The sequence below is a fragment of the Aotus nancymaae genome, unplaced genomic scaffold (genome assembly GCF_030222135.1).
Source record: "Aotus nancymaae isolate 86718 unplaced genomic scaffold, 86718_ANA_hifiasm-v0.15.2.pri h1tg000124l, whole genome shotgun sequence".
NCBI classification, from domain to species: Eukaryota; Metazoa; Chordata; class Mammalia; order Primates; family Aotidae; genus Aotus; species Aotus nancymaae.
The window spans coordinates 191,391-216,560 of record NW_026988539.1 but is presented as its reverse complement, the minus strand read 5'-3'; the positions used below and the strand labels follow the sequence as shown (position 1 = coordinate 216,560).

The 25,170-nt window shown below is 59.2% G+C and overlaps 1 protein-coding gene across 2 annotated transcripts; it reads right to left on the bottom strand.

The window, feature by feature from the left end:
* Positions 1–194: 194 nt before the first annotated feature.
* On the bottom strand, positions 195–24,724 carry LMNB2 (lamin B2). Of its 2 annotated transcripts, none has more exons than XM_012435838.2 (12): positions 24,461–24,724; positions 15,605–15,741; positions 9,274–9,430; positions 9,066–9,191; positions 6,331–6,501; positions 6,132–6,257; positions 5,641–5,861; positions 5,193–5,487; positions 4,629–4,736; positions 4,033–4,152; positions 3,804–3,914; positions 195–3,159 (listed from the first exon to the last, which is right to left on the bottom strand). In XM_012435838.2, the coding sequence occupies exons 1-12, from the start codon at positions 24,722–24,724 to the stop codon at positions 3,118–3,120; spliced, it is 1,878 nt and encodes a 625-aa protein (XP_012291261.2). In that variant the 3' UTR covers positions 195–3,117. The 2 variants fall into 2 exon arrangements, with proteins under 2 accessions (XP_012291261.2, XP_064227310.1); XM_064371240.1 differs by lacking the exon at positions 24,461–24,724 and adding an exon at positions 20,751–21,346.
* Positions 24,725–25,170: the final 446 nt, after the last annotated feature.

Here is a 25,170-nt window from a genome sequence, read left to right as displayed (position 1 = left end):
TCAGTCGCATCAGGTGACGAAGAGTCCGTACAACAGCGTCGGAGACTCACTAGGAAAAAAAACGGACTGGGGCCTGTCTACACTCGCCAGCGACCTTTTTCTTTCGGGGTGGAGGGGACTTAGACATCCGCTTCATTAGGGACAAAGGCCCCGGCTCGAGCTTCCCTGCGCTAGAATACACTCAGAGGCAGAACTTAAAATCAAAATGTTTATTGGAGTGTTGTACAAAAAAGTTTCCAGTCATAAAATGTATATTACAAATCATTGGAAAAGAAAACCCCACACATTTGGCATGCATCTTCTTAAAAACCGAATCTCTAAAATGAAAGCCCACACCAGCCCGAGGCTTGCAACCCAGCTCCGTTTGCAAGTTGTGCTGTGACGCTCGCTCGATGCAGGGCTAGGAAGAGGCGGCAGGCGGCGGCGCCCCAGGACTGAGACCCTCAGCTCTTTAACAGAAAGAACTGCCACGTGCTGGCCTCAGGCCAATCCCAGCCAAAGCCGCTGGCATGAGGATAGGTGCATGATCGAATTCTGGGTCAGCCCGCAGGCCCCGGCTCCTGGGCTCAACGGGGCAGGCTTTAGCGTTAACCTGGGGCTGTGCACCCCAGAACCCGGTTGGTCCAGCAGCCGTGGGCCTCTCCCCCAGGGCTGGGCGGCGTCTGATGCTTCGCAGGGAGGGTGCTAGGCTTAGAGTCACACGGCATGAGCTTACATAGAGGGACGGTTTCGCATCTTCTAAGCAGCACACAGCTAAGCGTATTTGGGGACAAATGCAAATTGTTTCCCAGGCCATAAGTAACTTTTAAAGTTTTGATTTTCTTAGTGTTTCCAAAGACTCATTTATCAATGAACCTCCAATCACCCACAGGCCACCCAGTCCACGTCTCTCGCCACCCCCTTCAGCTAAGGGCACCCACAGTGCTACAGCCGCCAACAGCTCCACTCAAGGCAAATGCAGGGTGAGGGGTCCTGGACAGGGCTGGGCAGCCTCTGGACATCAGGACCTGCGAGTTTTGGGGGAACTTCTTTGTCCGTGAGCCCAGCCTGCAAGGCTGTCAGCAAATCACAGACCAACTCCAGGATACAGCTTTGCTCCCCCAGGCCCAAAATACATAGGATGTGGCTGAGACCACCGCAGACTCCCACAAGCCAAAACCACCAAGACCCACCCCAGAACCCTCACGGCATGAAGCCTGGCCGGTGTGGTCCGGGTGATTCCTGCCGTGAGGGTGGGGAAGAGGACACAGCCTGGCGTCCCCATTCCCACTTCCAGAGGCCGGCAGAAGGTGTCCTGAGGCAGGCAAAGCTCCCCACTAGCCGACCTTCCAGGAGGAAATGCTTTGGTAAGACACGCCCCCTCTACATGGGCGGGGACTTCTGAGAGCGCGGACAGTGATGGGGACACATCGGGCAGCGGGTGTTTCTGCTCTGTTGGCCGCTGGCTCCTTCCTGGCCTGGGGCTCTGGCCTCCCATACCCTCCTCCCACCAGCAAGTCCCCAAGGAAGTGGACACTCAGTCCAGGGGAGCGGCGCTACTCCCACCCTGCGGTGAACGCCACAGCCCAGAGACGGCGCGTGCCCATGGCTCAGTATTGGCGTCTTTGACTCGAGCTGCACTTTCTGAAAGAGGCTTTGCCGTCGGAGAGCCCGCCAGCCCCATGCCACCCGAGGAGGGTCAGCCTGTCCTCAAGGCCCCGGCGTGAACCCCTGATCTGCGTACTGACCAATGTAAAAAAATAAATATCCATTAAAAAAATAACTTCTGTGTATCTATGAAGGAGGGTGTAAACGGTGAGCTATTGCCAAAGTGGGGTGCCAGGCATCGGGAAGCTGGACTGGGGCTTGGGAGCGTCGAGACAGGAGTCAGGTGGCCTCGGCCTGAGAAACATGGTTTCAGCGAGAAAGTCACAGATAAAGCTACGGCATGGAAATGCACGTGTATATACAGGCGCAGGGCAGACGGAGCCGCGACAGGGAGGGGTCCGCATTGCTCTCCTCCAGAGGGTCAGGCATGGTGGCGTTTCCTGCAGACGGCTGCTCTGAAATTCACAGCCTCTGTGTCTGAGGCAACCAGATGTCCCCTCCACACTATGGTCATGACAGGTCTTACAACAGGACGGTCCTCATTCTTCCTTCTCTGGGTCCTCCCCTTCCCTGCCCTGTCAGCCCTGCAGTCAGGAACTGAACTTCGAAAAAACTCCAGCAAATAAAGTTGACGGTCAGAAAAACCTGGGAATCTGGAAGCCCAGGCAGCAGAGTGAAAACCCACCTGGGGACCCTACGCTGGTCCACGCCCGCTGTGTGGCTGAGGGGTTCCCACTGTCCGAAGCTGAGCAGCCAGAATCTGCAGGCCTGGCCTCCAGCCACACCAGGTTGAAGCCTGAACTCTGAATTCGGTTTTGTAGAAAGCCTTCAAAAACAAAACCCGGCTGGGCGTGGTGGCTCAAGCCTGTAATCCCAACACTTTGGGAGGCCGAGGTAGGTGGATCACGAGGTCAGGAGTTCAATGCCAGCCTGGCCAATTTGGTGAAACCCCGTCTCTACTAAAAATACAAAAATTAGCTGGATGTGGTGGCTCACACCTGTAATCTCAGCTGCTCAGTAGGCTGAGGCAGGAGAATCACGAACTCAGGAGGCGGAGGCTGCAGTGAGACAAGATCGCACCACTGCACTCCAGCCTGGGCGACAGAGCAAGACTCTGTCTCAAAGAAAAAAAAAAGCAAAACCCACCACCACTGAATTCCTCCATGGTCTCTGCGCTCGGGCCGCATGAAGACCGCCTCCTGTCCCCTCCCTAGCCTGCCGGCCCTCCTCCCTGCAAGCCCGAGCATCTTCTAAACCTCGGGGTCCTGGCCCTGGGCTTCCAACTGGACCAAATGGTGAGATGGGGAGTGGGGTGGATTGGAAAGAGTCTCCGGACCATGGTGAAGTGGCGATGAAGCGGAGCTGGAGGAAACCCACCGAGAGGGAGGGCTGGGGAGACCCACCCACATGTCATGGCAGTTTGCTTAGAAATTCTCTAAAAATGTATCAAGAACTAAATAAAGCCAATGATATAAAAATAGTTTTCAGTGGCTCTGGGTAAAGAAAGGTGTGTGGATGAGGAGTGTGGGTTCACATCACGCAGCAGCCTCGTGAGGTGGTCCTCGGGTCCCCCTGCAGGAAGGAAGGAAGGAAGGACGGCCACGGTCAGGAAGCAGGCCACCTGGAGGCGGCCGGCCGGCAGGTAGCCAGCTTGCTGTCCCCACCTTCCCCACCAGGGAGAGGCTGGACAGGCCAGGGTGGAGCAACAGCGTCTATTTCTAGAGCCTTCCATTCCATTTCCCCACGAGCCCGACTGTGAGCTACACGTTCTGTTTTTGGGTTCCAGAAAGAACCACAGGAATCTTGTGATGTGCATTTGATGTGGCTTCTGCACTCACCTCCCCAAAAGCCAGCACTGAAGGGGCCCGTGTCTTGGACGGAGGAAGCCTGGTTGACCAGAAAGCATCTGGGGAGCTGTTCAACACCCACCTCCCAGGGGACCCCCAGGCCAGCTACCCTGAGGGCTGTGATGTCACACAACCACAAGACGGGCACGACCCAGGAGGCAAGAGCAGGTCTCTGCCATGCCTGTGACAGCCAAGGCTGGCTTCACCCCGAGCCACGGGAGCTCCCAGCGGGGATGCGGCAAGCACGTGTGTATGTGTGTGTGTGCGTGCGCGCGTGCGCATGCGTGTACAGGGACATGTGTGTACGTGCATGAGCTCACACTGCCCCAGAGGCTGCTCCTCAGCCACAAGTGGCCACAGGTGCCCTACCTGTTGGTGGAAAAGATCCTCCTCGCCGAACTCGGCTTCCTCCTCCTCTTCCTCCCCATTCTCATTCTCCCGCACCACTGAGGACTGCTTCACGGTCCTCATGGCCACCTCCTGTGTGGGACGGGACACAGCAGCATGTCCGGGATCAGGCCCAGAGCTGCTGTGTCGGCCCCAAGGTCCCAAGACCCCACCCAGAACTCCAGCCGAGTACCCGTCGTCAGGCACCCACCTCGCCATCTGCGTTGACCAGGACGGTGCGGAAGCTCTCGCCCGTGCCCCAGCTGCTCTGGCCCTTCCACACCAGCGTTGAGGGGGGGCTGTGGGCCACCCCCGCCCCAGCTGCCCACACCTGGGGACCCAAGAACAAGGACCCCCGTCAGAGTCACCTCTGGTTCCTGGGACGTGGGCCAGCCACTGGCCCCTACTAGGCAGCCCCCTTCAATGCCCTGGGCATTCAGTCCTTCCAGCCCGACGCAGGCTTGTCCAAGGTGATGGTCCCCAGGATACAGAAGGGAAAACAGTGGCCAAAGGCTCCTGGCTCTCGCCCCCAGGCTCCACAGTCCATGCCCCTGACTGCTACATCTCACGGGATGCCTGCCAGCCCCGACGGCCTGGACTCAGACCCTGGGCACGCTCCTCAGGCTCAGGGAGGCCCAGTGGGGCCACACGGGTGCATGGAGTTTCCAGGACTGCGGCAGTTCCTCTGAGACGGCGCCTGCTGCCACTGCCATCCCCACCCCCTGCCGAGTCCCGCACCTCCAGCCCTGCAGGCCCCACCTCACACCCTGTCTGTGGCCACTCTTGCCCTCCTGCCCCACCACCTACCGTGACCATCTGGCCGGCCCGCAGGACATATTTGGGCGTGAACTTGTAGGCGATCTCCTCCCCCTCCAAGATCTGCCTCTTGATTCTCCAGTTCCCCAGAGACTGATCCTGGAAGACACGGCACAAGCACGACCCTCAGTCGCCAGGACTGAGACGCCTCCCCCTCGCCCTCGCCCGCGGCCCCGTCAGCCTGACCCTGGCCACCCCCCATCCGCTGGGTCACGCCCATTACCCCTGTGCCCCAGTCATTCCAGTCACCCCTGTGCCCCGGTCATTCCAGTCACCCCCATCCGCTGGGTCACTCATGTTACCCCTGTGCCCCGGTCCTTCCAGTCAACCCCTCCGCTGGGTCACGCCCATTACCCCTGTGCCCCAGTCATTCCAGTCACCCCCATCTGCTGGGTCACCCCCGTTCCCCTGTGCCCCAGTCATTCCAGTCACCCCTGTGCCCCGGTCATTCCAGTCACCCCCATCTGCTGGGTCACCCCCGTTCCCCTGGTCATTCCTGTCACCCCCATCCACTGGGTCACCCCCATTCCCTTGTGCCCCGGTTATTCCTGTCACCTTGTCCGAGTTGTTCTTCAGCTGCACGAACTTCCCCTCCAGGTCGATCTCCTCTATGCTAACGCTGCCCGAGGCCGAGGCCTGCTGGGCCAGGTGGAAGCTGCCGCCACCACCCGTGCCCATGCCCGTGCCCAGGACGCTGGGGCCGCTGCCCAAGGGTTCCTCCACCTCCAGCCGCTTCCGCTTACTGCGGCCCAGGCGCCCGGTGGCCGGCGTGCTGCTGCCGCTGCCGCTGCCGCTCAAGGTAGCTCGAGAGACGGTGATGCGCGAGGATGGGCTAGGGGACAGCTTCAGCCTGTGGGGAAGGCAAGGAGGGCGGGACTGGCGGTGGGAGCCCCAGACAGCCCAGGGCACATGGAGCGGTTGCTGCAGCCCTGCCCCGCCTCTGCCCCTGCCCAGCACTCCCAGCAGCCCCACCCCCTCGCCCAGCGCCTCTTCGCCGCCCCACCTCTCCTCCTCGCCCTCCAGCAGCTTGCGGTAGGCGCTGATCTCCATGTCCAGGGCCAGCTTGACGTCCAGCAGCTCCTGGTACTCGGCCAGCTGCTGCTGCATCATGTCCCGCATCTCCGTCATCTCCTGCTCCTTGGCGTCCAGCATCTTCCGGAACTTGTCTCGCTCCCCGGCCATGGCCTCCTCCAGCTCCCGGATGCGATCCTCAGCCGCGCTGGCCTGGGGAGGGGGCAGGCAGCCGAGGTCAGGGCAGCCGTGGGTGACAAAGGCCCGGGTGATCCTGGGACTGCGGGAGATGGGTGTGACCACCGCGGACCGGGCAGAGACCGGCCCCGGGCGTGGGGTGCACAGGAGGGGAGGGAAGGGGCATTGCCGGGCGCCCCAGGGCTGCGTCCACTGCAGAAAGGCTGGACCCCGACCCTCGCACATCCGGGAAAGGGCCCAGAGCTCCGGCCAGGGGGACGGCGGTGGTGGCGCTGTGCCTGTCACCTGCTTCTGGAGGCCAGAGAGCTGGAAGCTGAGGGACTCCAGGCGCATGCGGGCCTCCTTCAGCTCCTCGCGGGCCGCGCTGGCCGCCTTGTCGTTCTGGTCGGAGCTCAGCTTGGCGCTGTCCAGCTGCGGGGACACGGGCGGGTGAGGGCGCGCGCGAGGCGGGGGTCCCCCCGGCCGCCCCGCCCGCTGGCCACACCTTGGCCTGGTAGGTCTGCTCCAGCTCCAGCTTGTAGAGCCGCACTTGCTCGTCGTGCTGGCTCCGCAGCTCCTCCAGCGCCTGCGCCATCTTGAAGTCGTACTCCTGCTGCCGGCTGCTGTCCACCTCCACCAGGCGCCGCTCGTGCCGCCGCCGCGTCTCACGAACCTCCTGCGGACCAGCCTCCGTGACCCTCTGACCCGCCGGGCCCCAAGCCCCAGGCCCGAGGGAGGGCTCCAAAATGTGCCAAGAGGCACCTCCAGGCAATTCCTGGTTCCTTGTGCACGAGTTACGAACCGATGCACGTGCAGGGGAGGGGCGACCCAGGGGCCATCCACGCACCAGAACGTGACTCAGCCACGAAAAGGAACAGGGCTCTGACGCTGGCCTCAGCGTGGATGCACCTTGAGGACGTCACGCTCAGTGAGAAATGCCAGGCACAAAAGGCTGCAGAAGGCGTGACCCCATTCCCACGGAAATGTCCAGGACGGGCCCAGCCACAGAGGCGGGACGGGGACGCGTGGGTGCCGGGGTTGGGGGGATGATGGAGATGGGGTTGTTTTTGGGTAATGCAATGTTCTAGAATTAGAGGTGGTGGTTGCACAACCCTGTGGAGGTCCTACCAGTGCTGAACTGTACACTTCAGAAAGGTGGACTTAAAATAGCTGGGCATGGGGCGCGGGTATGGTGGCTCACGCCTGTAATCCCAGCACTTTGGGAGGCCGAGGCGGGTGGATCACCTGAAGTCAGTTCGAGACTAGCCTGACCAATATGGTGAAACTCCATTTAAAAAAAAGCTGGCGTGGTGGTGGGCGCCAGTAGTCCCAGCTACTCAGGAGGCTGAGACAAGAGAATCGCTTGAAGCTGGGAGGTTGCAGTGAGCCAAGATCACACCACTGCACTCCAACCTGGACAAAAGAGTGAGACTCCAAAAAGAAAAAACCAAAAAAGGTGAACTCTTTCATAAAAGCTATTATTTAAGAAAGCGGGCCGGGCGCAGTGGCTCATGCTGTAATCCCAGCACTTTGGGAGGCCGAGGCAGCCTGATCACCTGAGGTCAGGAGTTTAAAACCAGCCTGGCCAACGTCGCAAAACCCAGTTTCTACTAAAAATACACAAATTAGCTGGGTGTGGTGGCGTACGCCTACAATCCCAGCCACTCTGGAGGCTGAGGCAGGAGAACTGCTGGAACCCGGGAGGTGGAGGTTGCAGGGAGCCGAGATCACGCCGCTGCCCTCCAGCCAGGGCAACAGAGCAAGACTCCATCTCAAAAAACAAAAACAAAAAAACCAGCGGAAACGCTTCTGAAGGAAGCAGGCCACCTTTGCGGTGAGTGAGGCAGGTGGCCCAGTGGAGCTCTGTGAGCCACGCCCCCACCTTCACGGCCGCCCTCTCCGGGGTTCCACATCCTGTGGGCTACACGGGCCTGAGCCAGGCTCCCCACGGCAGCTCCCTCTGAGGGCCCCTCAGTGGTGTCTTCCCGGGGCCCCACACAACCTTCGTGGGTCTCTTCACAGGGGCCCTCGTGGGTTCCACCAGGGGTGTGTTCCTGGACCCCCACACAGCCCTGCTGAGTCTCTTCATGGGCTCTCTCACAGGGTCCCCCACAGGCCCCCTCACAACGGCCCCGGCGGCCTCCTCTCCGGCTTCCGTGGGGGCCCGCGCGCTCTCTGGGCCTGGCCGGAGCAGGGCGTGAGTCCCGGGCTGCCCCAACATCCCTCTGCCAGCAGCTCTCCCTGGGGAGTGAGCATGGGCCTGGCCAGCCCCGGCATTCCACCTTGCACTGTGACATCACAGCAGGTCCTGCGGGACAGGGGTGATGGCCCCTCCGAGCCCTTGTGAGGCTCCAGGTGAGGGGCTCTGCAGGTCGGGGAAGGAGGCTGGGTGGGGAGTGCAGGCCTCACCCCTGCTGTGGACAGGGAGGCCTGTGGGAGGCTGCACAGTGGCCCCCAGAAGATGCACCTGACCCCTGCCTCAGGGTCTAGCGGTTAGGACCCAGGCGGCCACAGCTCAGCTCCCAGGGTGCGAATGCCAAGCTTTAAGAAAGGCAAGAAATCAATGTAGACCTTCCTTGACACACAAGAGATGTGTTGTGACCGGGCAGTGGCTCACGCCTGTAATCCCAGCACTTTGGGAGGCTGAGGCGTGTGGATCACGTGAGGTCAGAAGTTAAGAGAGCAGCCTGGCCAACACGGTGAAACCCCGTCTCTACTGAAAATACAAAAATTCCCTGGGCATGGTGGTGCGTGCCTGAATCCCAGCTACTTGGGAGGCTGAGGCAGGAGAATCGCTTGAACCTGAGAGGCGGAGGTTGCAGTGAGCCGAGATTGCACCTTTGCGCTCCAACATGGGCAACAGAGTGAGACTCTGTCTCAAAAAACAGAAAAAAGATGTGCCCATGTCCCGATGCCCAGCAGCTGCGAATGCCCCTTATTTGCAAACGGGGTCTCTGCAGCGTCGTTAAGTCACTCTGGATGGTCCAGGAGGACCCTGAATCCAATGACACATGTCCTTGTCAGATACACAGAGCATGGGCGCAGAGAGGAGGGAGCTGAGGGAAGATGGAGGCAGACACGAAGCCAAGGCCGCCCTGGGTGCAGGAGGAGTCTCCCTGCAGCCGCAGGAGGGGCCCGGCGTGGCCCGGCCTATCGGTGCCCTCGGACTTCTGCCCTCCACAGCCGTGAGGGTGGATTCTGTTTTCGCCATGCCAGGCTGGAGGCCGGGCCGCTGCTCACCTCCTCGAACACGCTCTTCCTGAAGTCCAGCTCCTCCTGCAGGCTCTGGCAGCGGTTCTCCAGGTCCACGCGCATCAGCGTCTCCTTCTCCAGCTGCTTTTTGGCCACTGAATGACCGTCCTCGGCCTGGGAGGCACAGGACAGCGTGCCAGCGTGACAGTCTGCTGCACGCGCCCTGTGGGGGCGTCCCACGGCCCCTACCACCTACCTTGGCCAGCTGGGCCCGCAGCTCAGCCACGTCACTCTCCAGGCCACGCTTGTCGCTGAGGGCGGCTGCTAGCTCCGCCTCGCTCCGGTGGAACAGGGACTCCAGGTCCTTCACTCGGCCCTGGGCCACCGTGAGCTCGCCCTCCCTCTTCTTGGCGCTGAAAGTCAAGAGGGCAAGTGAGCGGGGAGGGGCAAGGCCCACCGGGCCACAGGGAGCACCCCAGGGGGCGTCGCACAAGCCCAAGGACAAGGTCACCAGGGCCTCCGAGCCCTGGACCTTCCCGTGCCACAGACGACACAGCCCCAGGCGCCCAGGCAAAGCCACCTGTGCCCTCCTGACTGATCCATCCTGCACTGTCAGAAGTCCAGCAAGTGACAAGACACCAGCGCTTGGGACCACCCGGAGCCTTGGGCTTTCCCAGCCTCTCCTGCCCCTTCTGGACCCCGCAGGACGGGCTGAGAAGAAATTAATGCATCCTCTATGAATGTTACAAAGGAAGACCCTGGCCTTTCAAGAGTCAGCCTTGTTTGTAAACTTAAGCTGTCTGAAGCAGGCTCACCTGCCAACATGAGCTAATTAAGACAGCAAATACTCAGACTTTTTAAACACACAAATACTGTCAGTGTGGATTTTAGACACTTAAGCATTTTTTTTTGAGACAGGGGTTCACTTGTTTGCCGAGGCTGGTCCAAGCAATCCTCCTGTGTTAGCCTCCCAAAGTGCTGGGATTACAGATGTGAGCCATCAAGCCAGGTGACTCTTAAACGTTTTTAAGCATAATTCTAAATCTTTTTTTGTTTTGAGACAGAGATTCGCTCTGTAGCCAGGCTGGAGTACAGTGGCGCAATCTTACCTCACTGCAACCTTGCCTCCTGGGTTCAAGTGATTCTCCTGCCTCAGCCTCCTGAGTAGCTGGGACTTACAGGCGCGTGCCACCAAGCCCAGCTAATTTTTGTGTTTTCAGTAGAGACAGGGTTTCACCATGTTGGCCAGGATGGTCTTGATCTCTTGATCTCGTGATCCACCTGCCTCAGCCTCCCAAAGTGCTGGGATTACAGGTGTGAGCCACCGTGCCCAGCCCACATAATTCTAAATCTTGGAGCTGAATTTTGCCCCCTCCCACCAGGGAACTAACTATATCCCCCCAAGCAACAGTGGGGACACCCAGTGTCTCAGCGTCACAACTGCTGACATTCGGGGCCGTCCTGGCACTGCAGGTGCTGAGCACTGTCACTGGCCTCCACTCACTGCAGACCAGGAGCCCCCTGCTGCCCAGTTCTGACAACCATAAATGTCCCCAGGAATCATCCAGTGTCCCCTGGGGACAGAACTGCCCCAGGATGAGGACAACTGGGTGTATCAGGAACAACACAGCAAAGGTTGCTGCCCGGGCATTAAAAGAACCCCACATCCAGGCGGCTCGAGCCCAAGCAGAGGTAAGAAGTGACGGAGATGTCTCTTGCCTAGCGGAATGCTCTTCCCCCCTTGCTCAGCGCCTTTCAAAACACCACCCAGGCATTTGTCCACAAACTGAAAGTGACCCACTGTTCCCCTGTCTGTTCCCCTCTGTCTGTCTGTCTAACCATATCTCTATCGACAACTGTATCTATCTACATAATCTATGTCCACATGTACCAACCTACAGACAGCTATATCCACTGCCCTATCACTGTCTATCCATCTATCTATAATCCATCCACCCATCCATTCATCCATCTACCAATCATCCATCCATCCATCATCCATCCATCATCTATCCATCATCCATCCATCTATTCATCATCCATCATCCATCCATCATCCATCCGTCATCCATCATCTATCCATCCCTCATCCATCTATCATCTATGCATCATCCATCATCCATCCATCATCCACCATCTATCTATCCATCATCCATCCATCATCCATCCATCATCTATCATCCATCCATCATCTATCCATCATCCATCCATCATCCATCCATCATCCACCATCTATCTATCCATCATCCATCAATCATCTATCCATCCATCATCCATCCATCATCTATCATCCATCCATCATCTATCCATCATCCATCCATCATCTATCCATCCGTCATCTATCCGTCATCCATCCGTCATCCATCATCCATCCATCATCTATCCATCCATCATCCATCCATCATCTATCCATCCATCATCCATCCATCATCTATCCATCCATCATCCATCCATCATCTATCCATCCATCATCCATCTATCATCTATCCATCATCCATCCATCATCCATCCATCCATCTATCCATCATCCATCCATCATCCATCCATCCATCATCCATTCGTCATCCATCATCCACCCATCCATCATCCATCCATCATCCATCCATCCGTCATCCATCCGTCATCCATCATCCATCCATCCATCATCCATCCATCATCCATCCATCCGTCATCTATCCGTCATCCATCCGTCATCCATCTTCCATCCATCCATCATCCATCCATCATCTATCCATCCATCCATCATCTATCCATCCATCATCCATCCATCATCCATCCATCCGTCATCTATCCGTCATCCATCTGTCATCCATCATCCATCCATCATCCATCCATCATCTATCCATCATCCATCCATCATCTATCCATCATCCATCCATCCATCATCCATCATCCATCCATCCATCATCCATCCATCATCCATCCGTCATCTATCCGTCATCCATCCGTCATCCATCATCCATCCATCCATCATCCATCCATCCATCATCCATCCATCATCTATCCATCCATCCATCATCCATCCATCATCTATCCATCCATCCATCATCCATCCATCATCTATCCATCCATCATGCATCCATCCACCATCCATCTATCCATCATCCATCCACCATCCATCATCCATCCATCCATCCATCATGCATCCATCCACCATCCATCCATCATCCATCCATCATCCATCCATCCATCCATCATGCATCCATCCACCATCCATCCATCCATCCATCATGCATCCATCCACCATCCATCCATCCACCATCCACCCACCCACCCATCATCTATGCATCATCTACCCATCTCTCTCTCCTGCTAGCTGCCAAGCTGTCACTCTCTGTGGGACTCTTCCTTCCTTTCTTGTGTGGCCCAGAAAGGGAGGACTGCCCTCGTAGCTCATGGTGCCCTCCCTGCCTGGGATCTGTAATAAATCTTCAAACTGGTTTCCTATCACTGTGCTGAATTTGCCTCTTCTGTCAGAAGAACCAGGAGCTGCCTCAGGCAGGGCTCCCAGTGCCAGAGTGATGGTCAGGCAGGCATACGCCAGACATGGGTCAGATACGAGCCCCAGGGCAGCTGCTGCGTAAACACATCTCTCATGTGAGGGGTCCCTGGTGAGAGGTCAGACAATCAAGTATAAGGCATCTGCCAGGCACTGGACCTGGTGTAGCTGGGGCTCTCCATACACTGGAGGTGTGGCATCTGCTTGCTCTTGAGAGGTGTGAAGACCAGAAACTTCAGCCACAAAGTTGACGTGCCCCCGTCAGCAGCCCTGAGAGACACTAAACTCCACTTCTAGGCATGGAGTGGATCTCCAGCAGGGTCTGGGGTGCAGACCCCACATCTCTGAACTCATGCCACACAGGCCTGATCCTTCCGCTCAGAGGGCTGCGAGCCCCGCGGCCCTGCAGGGGATTTTTCCAGGGGTTTGGGGGAAGCTGGAATCTGTGGGGCAGATCCTGGCTGAGTGCCCGCTGCGTGGAAGGCACCGTTCTCACATCAGAGGCGCGTCTAGAACCCTGGCCTCGCCATGCAGGATGTCCTTGCAGGTGAGGCTGCCCACTAGACGGGAGGCTGCCTGCGGGCAGGGCCGGAGGGGGCTGGGAGGCAACGCTGGGGCCAGAGACCTGAAGGTGCAGCGCTGGAGAAGGAGCCAGGCCCACCACAGCTGAAAGGGCCTTCCAGGCAGGCGAACAGCAGTGCAAAGGCCCAGGAATGAGGAGAAATAGGCAGGCTGCAGGCCAGCTCAGAGGACTGGAGCGGAGATCAGGGAAGCTGGGCAGCTCCTCAGCAACTCAGTCTGAACCACAGGGCTCCGGAGGACTGCAGGGCAGGCCCGGAAGGCAGGGTGCTGGCTCGCAGGGCTCACAGCCATTTTCTAAGAGCCTCGGCGCTGAGTTCGATTCCCTAGCTGTGCACCCAGGGGTTCGTGGCAGGCTCTGGCTTTTGAGGTCCTGCACGCTGCTCCCATGTTTCTCTCATCATGCGGTCTTGGAGATAAATTTGTTAAAAAAAGAAAAACATTAGGCTGGGCGCAGTGGCTCACACCTGTAATCCCAGCACTTCAGGAGGCCGAGGCGGGTGGATCACTTAAGCCAAGGAGTTTGAGACCCACCTGGCCAACATGGCAAAAAAATTAGCTGGGCGTGGTGGCATGGGCCTATAATCCCAGCAACTCAGGAGGCTGATGCAGGAGAATTGCTTGATTCAGGAGGTGGAGGTTGCAGAGAACCGAGATCACACCACTGCACTCCAGCCTAGGTGACAGAACAAGACTGTCTCAAAAATAAATAAATAAAAAGTTAAAACATTAGCTGGGTGTATAGTGCGTGTCTGTGGTCCCAGCTACTCGGGGCGGGGCTGAAGCAGGAGGATCACCTGAGCCTGGGAGGTCGAGGCTTCCGTGAGCTATGACTGTGCCACTGAACTCCAGCCCGGGCAACACAGGAGACCGTTTCTCAAAGAAAAGGGAAAGACAGGCTTCTGTAGATGTCACGCACTGCTGAGGAGGTCCTGAACTGGGAATTCCTCAACACCTAGGGCAGGCGCTACCGAGCGTTTTCTTTTTTTAACGTTTTAATTCGACGTGAAATTCACATCATGTAAATTTCAACGTTGTAAAGGGAACGGTCCAGAGGCGCCTGGTACGGGGCCCACAGCAGCTCTGTCCCCTCTGCACAGTGCAGTTCTGACTTCACAGAAGCTCCGAACACCCCGTCCATGCTCTAATCCTGCCAGGGCCTGCTCGGCTCCACAGAGGATCCTGCTTATTAAGCACGGTGGGCCCTGGAGGCAGACAGCCCAGAGCCACGGCCTGCACAGGTCCCGCCGTGCACCTGTGCTGTGTGGGATGTGCTGAGAGGGCAGCCTGTCCCCGCTCCTGCCTGGCCCCAGGGTCCCCAGCTCATGGCCACCATCAGGGCACAAATGGTCCCTCGTGGAGCCCTGGGCCCCAGGGAGGTGGGCAGTGGTCCCTGGGCTGGCCTGGAGGGCCTCCTGTTGAAGGGAAGCCAGCTCTCTCCACGGGTACAGTGCCAGCCTAGGCAGGAGGGCATCAGAGGGAAAGCTCCCCAGCCACCACGCATGCTGGCCCCGACACTGCTGGACACGGGGTCCCTGTGGCCACACTCCAACTCAGGGACAACATGGATTCTCAAGCCACTGGCTGCTGTCACCCCCGTACCGAGGTGCCACCCCTCCTACCAGCGGGTCCCTCCAGGCTGAGCCAGGCCTGGGGTGCAGGCGTGCATGGCTCTGGAAGAACAAGCAGTGTGGGAAGACCCTGGCCCACCCCCGGCCTGAGGGAATCCAAGGCACCTGCAGATGCCTGAACACTGGCGGCCGGAGACCTAGTGCCAGCTTGAGCCTCAAATCAAGAAAGGCCTTGAGCTCGGTGTTTCGCTGGCCTCCCGGCGCCTCTGAATAAATCCTCCTTTTACTATCATCACTGTTTAAACTGCTGCCCACAACACCACGCCAAAAATCAGGCAAGACTCGCTGCAAGGCGGACGGGGCTGATCGTTTCTGCCGATGGGGGCAGTTGTCACCCAGATGGTGACACCCGATAGACAGCTGTCACCCAGAGGCACTCTGCAGCCAACGACGGTGCAGCCCAACAACCCATGACCACGCTGGTCACACACCACACGCCGGAGCGTCCCGGAAGCTGGAACAAAACCCCGGCGCGAGGAAGAGCCGACCACAGGGAAACGCCCACAATGGGCCCGGAGGTGGGAAGCGTCTCATGCCTGTGCATGGGAGTGGCCCGTGGTCTAGTTGCGCGGGAGCAGGCGCGGGTGCAGGTGAGGGAGGCGGGCCAGGCTGTCCGGGCAACCCTCTTTGGGAGGCTGGCAGGAGATTTTGCTTTTCAGCCTAAGCTGCCCTGCATCTCCCGCTGTCCCACGTGAGCATCTGTGACTTTCCTCAGCACAGAAAAGTGATGTGGCAGCCACTGGTGGGGACAGAGGACAGGAGCTGTGAGCTCCAGGCTGTGCCCGTATCGGGGTGCCCCGCATGAGCCCCAGCGCCCACCCTCCCCTGTCCGTGGTGCGAGGATCAGGGTGACATCATGCCCAGCCACAGACGCTCACCTCTTGTTGACCTCGTCCAGCTCTGCCCTCAGCTTCCCTATCTCTATCTGCAGCCGGGCGCGTTCTCGCGCTGTCTCATCCAGGACTCTCCGGGCATCAGCCAGCTCCGACTCGTACAGCGCCTTGATGCCACTCACCTGGGAAGACACGGCCAGGGTGAGGTGAGGACAGAAGCTTCCCCTTGGACTGAGGCAGCCTGGGGGCCTGGCCACTGGCCCCGCTCAGATTCCTGAGGACTGGCACGCAGAGCAAGAGGATGACAGCTGGGGACACCGGGACAGCCTGTGCTGCCCGCCTCACAGACACAGCAGAGGGAGTCCCTGTCGGAGAGGGGCAGGTCCGAGCCATCCCAGGAGCCCCCTCCTCTGCCGCGGCCCCTCTGGAACGATCGTCTCCCACAAGCTCCAGCTTCTGGCACAGCAGCACCCAGTGCCGGAGACCAAGGGCCGTGGGTTCAGCCAGAACCTGGAGCAGCACAGCAGCTGGATGGAGCCTGTCCCCTTCCCCGGAGGATCCGCCACACCCGGACACGCAGGCCCTTAGCCGCTGTCATAGCGGCACGATGCCTGGCAATTAGGTACATCGTTCATACTCCCAGTTTTGGAACCAGAAAACTGGTGGAGATGTTTCATTGAGGATCTCTCCCGCAGGGCAGCGTGGACATCGGGTGATCATCCTCGGACAATTGGTGATGACAGCAAACCGGGGACCCCCTCCTAGACCCCACTGGGCTCCTGAGACTACCCCAGTGCCTCTGTAACTCGGGGTCCCCTTCCCAGATCCCACAGGGCCTGAGATCCACCTCCACCAGCCTCTGCAACCTGGGGCCCCCTCCCAGGCCCTGCTGGGCCCAAGATCCCCCACTTCTGCAAACTGGGGCCAGCCTGTGCCCCTCTGTGCCCAGATCCCACACACAGGCCCATGGCCCACAAGCAGGCTGGGCTGCGCCCCGGGATGGAGGGAGGGGCGGCTGGCCTCCCCTGCCGTGTCCCCCCGACAGGCCAGCTGCCAATGTGGCAGCTCAGAGGTTCCAGGACAGAAGCTCCCACCCCTCGCTCACAGGGGCCTGAGGTTGGAGTCCCCAGTTTCCCACCCCACCCATCAGCTGCCGCCACCTTTCCCCAGGGAGACCCAGCCCAGCCAGCAAGGATGTGGGGAGAGGCTAGAGAGCCAGGGGTCGCCAGGGTGGGCAGAAGCGACCAGAACACCCTCTGGGCTGCCTGGCTGAAGAAAGCCCCTCCCTGACCCTCACACAAAGCCCGGCTGGTATGGAGAGCCAGGCCCCTAAACCCACCCTCTTGAGGGCCTCTGGGCCAACTGGAGGCACACGCAGTGCCTGGGAAGGCGACCTCTCTGGTTCCTACTAATCCTGCTGCAACCGCAGCCGCCACCTGCCCGGCCTCTGCACGCGCCAGCTGGGGGCACAGCTCAGGCTTCGTGTGGCCTTCCTGCCTCCCCTCTTCCCACGGGGCCACGCACTTGACTTTAAAAATATGTTGGAGCAAACCGCAGCGAGATGCCGCTTCATACCCACTAGGGCGTCCATCAGGAAGACAGGCAGCCGCAGGTGCGGGCGAGGACGCAGAGAAATCGGAAGCTCACAGGCAGCGGCGGGAAGCTGAGCAGAGGCAGCCCTGCAGAAAACAGCCCAGGAGCTCCCCCAAGAGCCACAGAGCCGGCCCAGGACCCAGTAAGTCCACTCTCAGGTGTGGACCCAGGAGAAATGAAACTCACGTTCGTACCTGTTTGAAAACTACACACAGATGTCCATGGCACCATCATCCCTAACAGCCGACGAGTGCCAACACCCAAGCGCCCATCAAAGAGCGAACAGATAAAAGCAGTGCAGGGCCGGGCGCAGGGGCTCACACTTGTCATCCGAGCCCTTTGGGAGGCAGAGGCAGGCGGATCACATGAGGTCAGGAGTTCGAGACTGGCCTGGCCACCATGGAGAAACCCCGCCTCTACTAAAAATACAAAAATTAGCCGGGTGTGGTGGCGCATGCCTATAAGTCCCAGCTACTCAGGAGGCTGAGGCATGAGAATCGCTTGAACCTGGGAGGCGGAGGTTGCAATGAGCTGATATCAGGCCACTGCACTCCAGCTTGGCAACAGAGTGAGACTGTCTCCAAAAAGGAAGGAAAAAAAGAAAAAAAAAAAAAAAAACAGCCGGGCGCGGTGGCTCACGCCTGTAATCCCAGCACTTTGGGAGGCCGAGGCGGGTGGATCACGAGGTCAAGAGATCGAGACCAGCCTGGCCAACATAGTGAAACCCCGTCTCTATTAAAAATACAAAAAATTAGCTGGGCATGGTGGCGCGTGCCTGTAGTCCCAGCTACTCAGGAGGCTGAGGCAGGAGAATTGCCTGAACCCACGAGGCGGAGGTTGCGGTGATCCGAGATCGCGCCATTGCACTCCAGCCTGGGTAACAACAGCGAAACTCCGTCTCAAAAAAAAAAACCAAAAAACAGAAAAGGCACCACACATACACCACATTTTAGAAATGAAAAGTGAACATAACTACAAGTATAGCAGAAATTTAAAATATGGAATATTGGGTGCGTGCAGTGGCTCATGCCTCTAATCCCAGCACTTTGGGGGGCCATGGTGGACGGATCGGTTGAGGTCAGGAGCTCAAGACCAGCCTGGCCAACGTGACAAAACGCCACCTCTACTAAAAACACAAAAATTAGCTGAGCGTGGTTGTGCGCCCCTGTAATTCCAGTTATTTGGAAAGCCGAGGCATGAGAATCACTTGAACCCAGAGGGCAGAGGTTGCAGTGAACCAAGATCACTCCATTGCACTCCAGCCTGGGCGACAGAGTGAGGTACTCTCTCAAAAATAATAACAATAATAAAGTAAAATATGAAATATTGTAGAGCCTTAAATGAAATGCAAAATATATTTGGAAACTTAGGTTAAATGCACAGCTTCTTTTTTTGCTTACCAAAAAGCAGAAAGAAACCAAGATTTTCATCAGTGCATGCGATGGCTCACGCCTGTAATCTATCTCAGCACTTTGGGAGGCTGAGGCGGGCAGATCACCTGAGGTCAGGAGTTCGAGACCAGCCTGGCCAACATGGTAAAAGCTGATCTCTACCAAAAATATAAAAATTGCACCATTGCTCTCCAGCCTGAATGAGCACAGTGTGAGACTGTCTCAAAAAAAAAAAAAAAAAGTATGTTTTGCTTAAAAAAATTTTTCTGAGACAGGATTTCACTGTTGCCCAGGCTGAATTCCAACTACTGAGCCTGATAAATCCTCCCACGTGGGCCAGGCACAGGGGCTCGAGCTGTAACCCCAACCCTTTGGGAGGCCAAGATGGGAGGATCACTTGAGCCCAGGAGTTCAAAAACAGCCTGGGCAACAAAATGAGACCCTGTTTCTACAAGGAAAAAAAAAATGAGCCAGGCATAGTGGAGTGTACTTGCAGTCCCAGCTACTCCCGAGGCTGAGATGGGAGGATCACTTGAGCCCAGGAGAGTGGGCTCAAGGCTGCAGTGAGCTGTGATTACGCCACTGCACTCCAGCCTGGGTGAGAGTGAGACGCTGTCTCCGAAAAAAAAAGATGGATGTATGTTGGTGAATAATATTGCTTGGTTTTAATAAAGCAGTAATCCATAGCCAGGTCTGCAAACTCCGGCCCCGGGCGAGGTCCACCTAGCAGACTACAAGCCTGTCCAGACTGAAAGCCCACAGTTTTTATATTTTAAATGGCTAGGGGTGGCCAGGCGAGGTGGCTCACACCCGGCTCACGCCCGTAATCTCAGCACTTTAAGAGGCCGAGGCTGGTGGATCACCTGAGGTCAGGAGTTTGAGACCAGCCTCACCAACATGGTAAAATCCCATCTATGCTAAAAACACAAAACTTAGCTGGCTGTGGTGGTCCAAATCTGTGATCCCAGCTACTTGCGAGGCTGAGGCACGAGAACGTCTTGAGCACGGGAGGCGGAGGTTGCAGTGAGCTGAGATGGGACCACTGCACTCCAGCCTGGGTGACAGAGTGAGACTCCATCTCAAAAACACAAACAAAAAAAGTCGAGGAGAAAAACATGAAGATAATCCGTGACACGGGCAGATTCCATGCACCCCACAGTTCCATGTGGCGTAATAAACAAAGTTTTATTGGCACACACCCGTGCCCATTTCTTTCCCTGTGGTCTAAGGCAGCTTTCATGCTATGGCAGAGCTGAGTGGTTCAGACGGACACAGTCCGGCCTGTTTCAGAAAGAGGCTGCCGAGCGCGCCTGGTCTGCGGCACTCTCATAACGAGGCGAGTTCTTGTACTGAGGCGGGGGCGCCTCACAAAGACCCTTTCAGCCTGCGGAACAGGTGTGCCATGGCGGAACCGCCCGGTGCTTAGAGGCGCTGCGGGGGCTGGGGACGGGCTGGGGACGGGCTGGGCCTCCTGTTTCATCTTTTGTGGCATCCAGCAAGTGCCGGGCGTGAGGGATCCCAACAAATGTGTCGGCAGGCGAGGGCCTGGCAGCGGTTTGGGTGACCCGAGATGGCCTTTGCCTGGGGTCCCCTGGACACAGAGAGTGGCACACTCAGCTGGGAGAGGTCACGGGGGGACAAAACTGCCCAGCTGAGAACTACGGTTCCGAGGGGCAAATGCAAACACTGGCTTGGGGTCGCTTCCAAAGCAGATTCCAGCCTCCAAGCTCGCCCGGCCCCGCGCCTGCTGGAGCTTCCTGGGCCACCTCCGAGGCCCCCCCACCCCCTGCAGCACCGAGCAGCCAGGGGACACTGGTGCGGGGGAAGGCAGAAGACCCGAAGCCAAGTCTCCTCCCTCTGGAACACGACGCCTGGCAGGGAGTACCTGGAGTACCTGCCTCTCCCACACCTGGACACAGGCCACGGGGCCACCTCCCTGCACCCACCCCCGCCAGCAGCACGCACTGATCCTTATCCTTCTTCAACAAACACCCATCTGGCCGGCCCCCACCCCACCCTGCCCCAAGCCCTCCAGCGACAAGTACGTGGCAATTCATCCATGCCGCCAAAAGACACCTCGCTGCGTCACACGGGAATGTGGAGCCCATGCTCGGCCCTGGCTGTGTACAAGTGTGAAAGGGAACGCCTGTGCCAGCAGGACAGAAGTGAGCAAGACGTGTGTGGGGACCTCGGGGGCCGCCACGCACCTGGATGCTTTGCGTTGTGTTATGAGCCTGAAAAATCTGAAGCCAGTCCCTCCTGCCGCCCAGCAGGCTGCTTGGCCTGGCCACAGATGCCATGGAGGCAAGTCATCCTCCTGGGGGCCGGGTCATCCTCCTGGGGGCCGGGTCATCTTCCTGGGGGCTGGGTCATCCTCATGGGGGCGGGTCATCCTCCTGGGGGTGGGTCATCCTCCTGGGGGCCGGGTCGTCCTCCTGGGGGCCAGGTCATCCTCCTGGGGGCCGGGTCGTCCTCCTGGGGGCTGGGTCGTCCTCCTGGGGGCCGGGTCATCCTCCTGGGGGCTGGGTCATTCTCATAGGGGTAGGGTAGTCCTCATGAGGGCCAGGGACCAGGTCATTCTCTTTTCGGGGCGCTGAGCAGCACTCCAGCCTCCACCCACTCTACACCAATGATGTGTCTCTCCCAGTGTGACAACCAGAGGCATCTCCAGCCTTGGCCAAGCACCCCCCAGGGCAGAACCTGGCCAGGTAAGAGAGCCCCCCTGTCCAGGTGACCTGAACACTCTGAGGCATGACAGTCAATGTCTCTTCTCATCAGAGCTCCCTCCCCCGCCCCCATCCTGCCAGCCTGAGCCTGAGCCTGCTCTCTGAACCCCACCTGGCCCACCTGTGTTCAGAAAGCCCCCAGCTATTCCAGCTCACCCCCTCCGTGAGGGCCCACATAATGCCCCCCTACCAGCGGCCCCTCGCCCAGCAGGTTTCCCGTTCAGTTCCCCACTAGCCGGGTTCCTGGACCACTAGTCCCAGGTGGAGCTCCCAGCTGTCCCCTGCCCCGTGCCCTGCAGACACGGCTCATGGGGCGGGGAGGGGGCAATGTGTCACCTGCTGAGTGGCTGTCTTCACCAGAGTCAGACCTGCATTTCACCCAGCCTGAGTGAACTGGGCTGGAAAGGACGCTGCCGGGGCCCCGATGTGGCTGGGCCGGGCTCCCTCTAGGGCACCGGCCGTCCAACAGGGTGTCCCTCCCCAGCACTCACCAGGCCCTGCACCCCCGAAGCTCCCAGCAGCTGTCCGTCCCATTAGCAGGTGGGACAACAGAGACCCGAAGACAAGAAACCAGCTCTAAGCCTGCACACCGCGGTCCGCAGGCGGCCTCTGAGTTGGGACAATTCTATCCCCACTTGACAGATGACAAGATGGAGGCTCCAAGAGACACAGGGGCCTGCCCAAAGCCACACTGATTGAAAAGCAGGAAACCAGCCAGGTGCTGCAGCTTACGCTTGTAATCACTGCACTTTGGGAGGCTGAGACAGGCGGACCACCTGAGGCCAGGAGTTTGACACCAGCCTGGCCAACATGGCGAAACTTGTCTCTACTAAAAATATAAAAATTAGCTGGGTGTGGTGATGAATGCCTGTAATCCCAGCTACTCAGGAGGCTGAGGCAGGAGACTTGCTTGAACCCGGGAGGCGGGGATTACAGTGAGCCGAGACTGCACCACTGCACTACAGCCTGGATGACAGAGAGAGATTCCATCTCAAAAACCAGAAAACCACAGCAGGGGACCCCACCAAGCACTGATATTCCCTCTACCTCCCTGAAGGCACCGGCTACATTCTTTCAGGTTTCCTGTCCCCAGGGCACTGTGACAACAGAACCCACAGGGAGCCACTAGACCAAAGTTTAGCCTCTGTGGCCCCACACACAAGCAACAGGCGGGTATTACAATCACGCCCATTCCAAAGTCAGGGGCACTGAGACCCACAGAGGGTAAGTGACTAACCCAAGGTCACACAGATGGTAAGTGGCTCCCAGAAAGGACCCGACCTCCTCAACAAGCAGCTCTTCTCCCAGAAGCCACCACGTCCTCTGATCTCCAGACAGGCAGCTGGGGGCTGAGAGCCGCATGTCCCAACTTCAGCACCTGGCTCTCCCAACAGGACGCTGGGACCTGGGGACCTCAAGACCCCAACCCATGGGAGGAACCAAGCGGGTGCTCCTGGCTGCCCCCCATCTAGAGTCCTGGCATTGGATTGGGCATGGCCAGTGGGAGGGACAAAGAGCCTCCCCAGGGTTAGGCACGTGGCCAGGACAGACTGCACCCAGACCCCACGGCACCCGCCCTCATGTCCCCTTGGCGGGCCGGACTTGCCAGCCCCTTCAGTCCGTACCGAAGCCTCCAGGCCCATGCAGAACCTGCACACTTTCCACTGCACCCAAGACCTCCAGTCTCTCCTTCCTTTATATTCCCTTGAGGGCAGAACCTGCCAGGCCGCCGGTGACCCCAGGGCACAATTAAGGGCCTCCCAAATTTCCCGTGGGACCCCAAGGCCCCAGAACCTCTCCCTCGGCCCCCTACCCACCCCTGGCCCTGGTGAGAGATGAGGAGCCTGACTCCAACCCCAGTCACCAACCTCTCCTGGATTCATCAGCCAACTCCCCACAGTTCCAGGGAGAACTGAGACCACATGACTTGCCCCAGAGACTCCAGAAATACCCCCCACCTATTCCCACCGCATCGTGGGGCTTCTCAGAGGGCCTGGGCCCCCAGTCTCCCTGGAGCCCAGAGACCACCCCCATTCCCCCAGATTTACCCCAGAGACTTCCACTCACACCCCCTCAAGTTAGGGGGGGTCCACCAACTCTCCTTGGAATCCTCTGACGGTTGAGGCACATGGAGGCTGCTACCCAATACCCAGGGAGCCCTCAAATCCCTGGGACCTCTCTTTGGTGGGGAACCCTAGTCGGCACCCCTCATGGCCCCAGTAAGCACCTCCCACGGAAGGGTCCCCAGAGCTAGCTGGAGACCCCTCTGCAGCCCTCACTCAGGAGACCCCCTCCATAGGTGGGCCATTCCTGGTCTACACTCCTCACTCAGAGCCCTAGAAACCCTCTGGGAGCCCCTGAGAGAATGGGCCATTCCCGTCCGTAACCCCTAAGGGGCCCCCCAAGATCTCGGAAACTGTGGCGGGCAGAGCCTGCCTAGCCGGCACTTCTCACACAGGCTCCCCCACCCCGCCCCATCTCCATGGACCCGTAACCATCCCTGCTCAGAGTATCCCGCGATCGCGCACCCCGCGGTGGGCAGGACCAACCCGGCCTACAGCCCTCATTCAGGGCCCCCTCTCAAATCCCTGGAGACCCCGAGCCGGGAATCGTCCAGGGTCCCCCGCGATCGCGCACCCCGCGGTGGGCGGAGCCTGGCCGAGTTGCATCCTTCACTCAGGGACTCTCCGAATCCCAGCGGAGAACCCCGAGGCCGGACCCTCTCCGTCTGCTCAGGATTCCCCACGACTGCGAGCCCCGCGGTGGGCTAGGCCTAGCCCAGCTGCACCCGTCACTCAGGGGCCCCCAAACCTCCGGAAGACTCCTGAGCCGTGGCCCGTCCCCGTCTGCACCTCCGCCCAGGGTCCCTGCGATCGCGCACCCGCGGTGGGCGGGGCCTGGCTGAACTGAACCGCTCACTCAGGGGCCCTCGAAACCCCCTGGAGACTCTGGAGACCCGGGCCCGTCCCTGTCTGCACCCAGGGTGCCCGCGATCGCGAACTCCGCGATGGGCGGGGCCGGACCGAGCTGCACCCCTCACTCAGGGGCCCCCCAAGAACCCCGCGAAGACCCCCGAGGCCGGGGCCCGTCCCCGTCTGCACCCCCGCCCAGGGTCCCCGCGATCTCGCGCCCCGCGGTGGGCGGGGCCTGCCGGTTGCACCCCCGCCCGGCCCCTAAGCCCTGGCGCCCACCTCGCGCGTGGTCACCTCCTCCTTCTCTGAGATCTTGAGCAGGAGCCGATCGTTCTCCAGCTCTAGCGCGCGGACGCGGTCGATGTAGTGCGCCAGGCGGTCGTTCAGCTCGCGCAGCTCCTCCTTCTCCTGCAGCCGCGACAAGCGCGTGGGCGACAGCGGCGTGGCGGGCCCGCCCGCGCGACCGGTCAGCGGCGTGGCCATGGTGGCGGCGGCTCGCGGCCTGCGCTGCTCCCGACGGCGGCCGGGGCTCGGCGGGCTCATTCAATCCGCGCCGCCGGCTGCAAGATGGCGCCGCGCCGCGCCGCGCCCGCCGCCCGCCACCGCGGGGCGGCCTGGGACTTGTAGTCCGGCCGCTGGGCGCGCGCGGGGCACGCCGGAAGTTGAAGTCTCCGGCCGGCTCCCGCTTCCTAGAGCCTCGTACTCCAGAAACAGACCGCCTGGCTGCAAACTCCCAGCTCCGCAACGAGGCAACAGCATTGGGTTGCTGTCTAGTGCCTCAGTTTCCCCACTCATGGAACCTAAAAACGTGCTCAAAGAGCCAGACACAAAAGGCATATAGGGCCGGGCGTGATGGCTCACTCCTGTAATCCCAGCACTTTGGGAGGCCAAGGCCAGGGAATCACTTGAGGTCAGAAGTTCGAGACCAGTCTTGGCCACATAGGGAGTTCTCACCATCTCTACTAAAAATAGAAAAATTAGCCGGGCAC

Coding starts and splice junctions, on each gene's coding strand:
- LMNB2 (XM_012435838.2), bottom strand. CDS start 24,724: ATGAGCCCGCCGAGCCCCGGCCGCCGTCGGGAGCAGCGCAGGCCGCGA. Junction 5,862..6,131: donor TCTCTGGCCTCCAGAAGCAG/GTGACAGGCACA, acceptor CCCCCTCCCCAG/GCCAGCGCGGCTGAGGATCG. Junction 3,915..4,032: donor TGGTCAACGCAGATGGCGAG/GTGGGTGCCTGA, acceptor CGTCCCACACAG/GAGGTGGCCATGAGGACCGT.